The sequence below is a fragment of the Wolffia australiana genome, chromosome 6 (assembly GCF_029677425.1).
Source record: "Wolffia australiana isolate 7733 chromosome 6, ASM2967742v1".
Classification (NCBI taxonomy): Eukaryota; Viridiplantae; Streptophyta; class Magnoliopsida; order Alismatales; family Araceae; genus Wolffia; species Wolffia australiana.
This window is the reverse complement of record NC_135840.1, coordinates 9,897,620-9,901,510: the sequence shown is the minus strand read 5'-3', so window position 1 is coordinate 9,901,510 and position 3,891 is coordinate 9,897,620. Positions and strand designations below refer to the sequence as shown.

The 3,891-nt window shown below is 49.7% G+C and overlaps 1 protein-coding gene across 1 annotated transcript; it reads right to left on the bottom strand.

The window, feature by feature from the left end:
- Positions 1-320: 320 nt before the first annotated feature.
- Positions 321-2,378, bottom strand: LOC144704832 (cytochrome P450 94B3-like). The gene is made up of 2 exons (XM_078577380.1): positions 1,556-2,378; positions 321-1,351 (listed from the first exon to the last, which is right to left on the bottom strand). The coding sequence occupies exons 1-2, from the start codon at positions 2,211-2,213 to the stop codon at positions 465-467; spliced, it is 1,545 nt and encodes a 514-aa protein (XP_078433506.1). The 5' UTR covers positions 2,214-2,378; the 3' UTR covers positions 321-464.
- Positions 2,379-3,891: the final 1,513 nt, after the last annotated feature.

Sequence of the window (3,891 nt, the reverse complement as noted above, 5' to 3'; positions counted from 1 at the left end):
CTTGTAAAAAACGAACGCTACAGTTGTGCGACAGATCGTGGTGGGGGAAGGCTAAGACGGCGTGGTGCAATGGGTAGCAATAGAACACTTACGCGACGTAAAATAGGCGCTTTGTGGGGACCCGTCCAACCGAGTGGTTCAAAAGGACATTACTGGAATTTGTTTAACGATTTCACAGTAATTAGAGAACATTGGACTGACGGGTAATAGTACCCCTTTGATTTGAAACCTTTTCTACACTTTAGTACTTAATAACCTTAGGGGGCAACCTTTCATACTTAAGCCAGCACATTATTATAAGAGGAGCGAGAACATTCACATCGCGAAATAATCATCCAAATTTCATGAAGAAAAAGAAAGATAATGACGTAGAGAAGTTCAAGGACGACATGATTTACCCACTGAGACTGGAACTTTGGTGGACAGAATTCAAACAGACTCTGTCGCTAGTAATACCTGCAAATCTAAATCGACGCTGACGTCGGTTTCCTCCCGGTGACCGAGACATTGAGCCCGCCGGCCATGTGAGATGTGAGAAGAGGCAGAAAGACGGGGCGAACGGCGCTGACGGGGCGGAGGCTGAACTTCTTCAGCACTGAAACGGATACGTACTTCATCTGCACAAAGGCCATGTCTTTACCAAGGCAAACCCTGGGCCCGGCTTGGAAGACGGGGTACTTGAATGGCGACACCTTCACCATCTCCATCTCCTCAGCGTCCAGCCAACGACTGGGCCTGAACTCCTCCGCGTCTTTTCCCCACAACCTCTCCATCCTACCCATTCCATAAGGGAAGTACGTCACCCTATCACCCTTAAACACGCGCGTCCCGTCCGGCAGGACGTCATCCTCGGCCGCGTGCTTCGAGTCCCACGCCACCGGCGGATATAGCCTCATGCTCTCGCACAGACAAGCCTCTAGCCAAGTCATCTCCTTCAGCGCTCCGTAACTCAACTCTCCCTTGGCCGTCGCCGCCTCGTCCGCCGCCCTCGCCTCCGCTTCCGGGTGCTGGGACAGCACCCAGAAGAACCACGTCAGCGCGGAAGACGTGGTGTCGCGGCCCGCCATGATGAAGCTCACCACCATGTCTCGCACCGCCGTGTCACTATGCCCCGCCGATAGCAACCTCGAGAGGAAGTCCGTCTGTTGGGTTTGCTTCTCGTTCTTCTCCGTCTTCCTGTGTTTGATCAGCTTACCTACGGCATCGTTGATGACGGCCAGCTTCTCCCTTAGTATCCTCTCGGACCCGATCCCCAGGGCGCGCTTTGTCTTCCACACGGCTTGCACCGGCGCCGTCCCGCGCCTGGCGCAGATCCCGGCCGCCGCGTCGAACGCCTCCGCCAGATCGACCCCTGCAATATTAGTTAGGGTCAAGGCACGCTTTCGAGTTGCGCTTAAAGTTATATAGCCGATAACAAGAGATACGTAGGAGCTTAATGGAGCCAAGGAAGGCTGCAGACCAACAGTGGTTAAAGCTATAGCTGATATTCAAGAGATATATATCTATAGGAAAGGTAACAGAGCCACTTCAATTAATAATTTATGTTCAACGTTACCCCAACACGAAGCATCGCCTCCCTCTGAGCCCAGGCAGCTGGGGTCTATCCCCATGGAGACCATGCAAATGGTGTCGAAGGCGAGCCAGCGAAGGAGCTCCTGAAGGTCTACGACTGCGCTGCCGTCCGCGGCCGCCGCCAGCGCGGGGACTAGACGCCCGCCCACCGCGGTTGCCAGCGCCGTCTCCGCCGCGGCCTTGCCCATCCTCGCGCTGAACTCGTGGCTCACCAGCTTGCGCTGCGTGCGCCACAACTTGCCGTCCGCGTTGAAGATGCCGGTCCCCAGCAGATCGCCGAGCAACTCCGAGAACGGCCTGCCCTTTGGGTAATTCTCGAACCTGGTCTTCAAGATGTGCTCCACGTTCTCCGGGTTCCCCGTCACCACCGTGCGCCGCGCGCCGAGCCGCGCCACGACGATGGTCTGGCTCGGGGACTCGGCCAGCAGCTCCGTGTACCAGTCCAGAAGCCTGCGCTTGTTCTTGTTGAAGGAAACCAAGCACCCCACCAGAGGGTAACCCCGCGGCCCATGCTCCTGAATGTCCAACTTTCTTCTTCTCCCGCCGAGGATGAGCCGCACGGCGAAGTTCAACCCCGCGACGAACATGAAAATAAACGGGAGAAATGGTGCCAAGAACATGGCTGACGAAGAAGATCCCATCAGGAGGCGTACAGTTCAGTTCTCTTGTGGATGTTGCCGGTCGTCGCGGCGTACCCAACTTATAGAAGAAATCCTCGAGACTCGTCAAGTCAATGCTTCCTGGCAAAGGCGAGAAGCCCGCGTTATATCTGATCAACGGGTTATTTTTTCTCCTTGAAATGTTGAGGTCCCATATTCGATCGAAAGCATTTAATTTGCGTAGGATACATGAGATAGTGGAGGAGAGTGTGCGCCGCGCCGACTGCGCGGATTGGCGGCGAGAATGGGCCCTGCCGATGCCAACACGAAGTGGACACTGCTGAGCCGCTCCCACCGAAAATATTGCGGCATTTTGCCGATTTCCGCAGATATGGGCCCGCAAATAATAATAAATAAAGACGGATGAACCCGGTTGACCTTTTGGTGTTATCCTCGAGAATTACGGGATCCGGATTCTTATTATTTTTCTGTTTATCGAGTTAAATGCTTGCGACGTATCAATTTTCCATGACGTAACATAACTCAATAACATAAGCTACATGACATTGACTGATTTGGAAAGTAGAGGTCTTACCCGGACATAGTGTGTCACAGATCATAGCTTTAGCTTTCTTTCCCGGCCCTATGACGCTATCATTTATTCTAACCAACTGTCGAAAACATCGTTCACAAAAAAACTATTCTGTTAACAGATTGTCCGCGTGTCAGCGTTCCCGGCCCTATGACATAGTGTGTCAGCGTGATCATAAGATTGTCCGCGTGGCTACTTTAATTTATTGCATTAAGCAGCTGAATACCAAATAACACTTGCTATTGACTTAAATGTCTATCTGGACGTCCTCAAGCTTAATTTAACAAATTTCAGACCGCTACCTTTAAATTTGTGTCATGGTGAAGCTGAATATTCTAGGTCACATGATACTGGCTAAACTGTCAAGACGTCCTACCAAGCCACAAGTAGCAAGGTATGACGCAAGCAACGTTTCCCTTTTTTCCGGCGTTTGTGCATGTATCTCTGATTTATTTCTAAAAAAACGCTGAAAACCTTGTTGACGGTTATCTATCCCTGAAAGCCATTATAAGCCATTATAAGATTTGGGTACTGATGCCGCTGATTGTCATTAGCTACGTGACCGTCTACCTAATCCCGATGTGGGACACATTTTAGCTCTATTTCTTTTTCTTACCCATGTGACACATTTCAGCTATTATTCTTCAGTTTATTGAATAAAAATGAAATCACTGTCGATAATAATTTATTTGTATACGTTGACGAGCGCAAGGCCAAATTAAGAAATATCCTTGTGTCGACTTAAGTTTTTGTCATTATGTAGGTGAAAGTTATGAGTTGACATCGATTGAACTTAAAAGATTCCTACCCAATTGCTGTGTGTACCACACCTCGGCAGTACATTCATTTTTTCAGAATGAGTGTGCCTGAACAACGGTATAGTTTATTAGAACAAAAGAATATACTGCCGTCTCATATTTTACTACCGTCTGGCGTGATGTGAGGTCATGAGCCTCGATATTAAATCTGCCCTGCTTCGACCCTTGGAGCTATGAGGTTATAAACCTCCAGATCATCAAAGATTATTTTAATATGTAAACGTTACTATACCCGCACGATGATATTTTTTAACCGATGTTAGCCTAGTGATTAGGCCAACGGCCAACCCATTAAAATTTATTCCGCACT

Coding starts and splice junctions, on each gene's coding strand:
- LOC144704832 (XM_078577380.1), bottom strand. CDS start 2,213: ATGGGATCTTCTTCGTCAGCCATGTTCTTGGCACCATTTCTCCCGTTT. Junction 1,352..1,555: donor AGGCGATGCTTCGTGTTGGG/GTAACGTTGAAC, acceptor CTAATATTGCAG/GGGTCGATCTGGCGGAGGCG.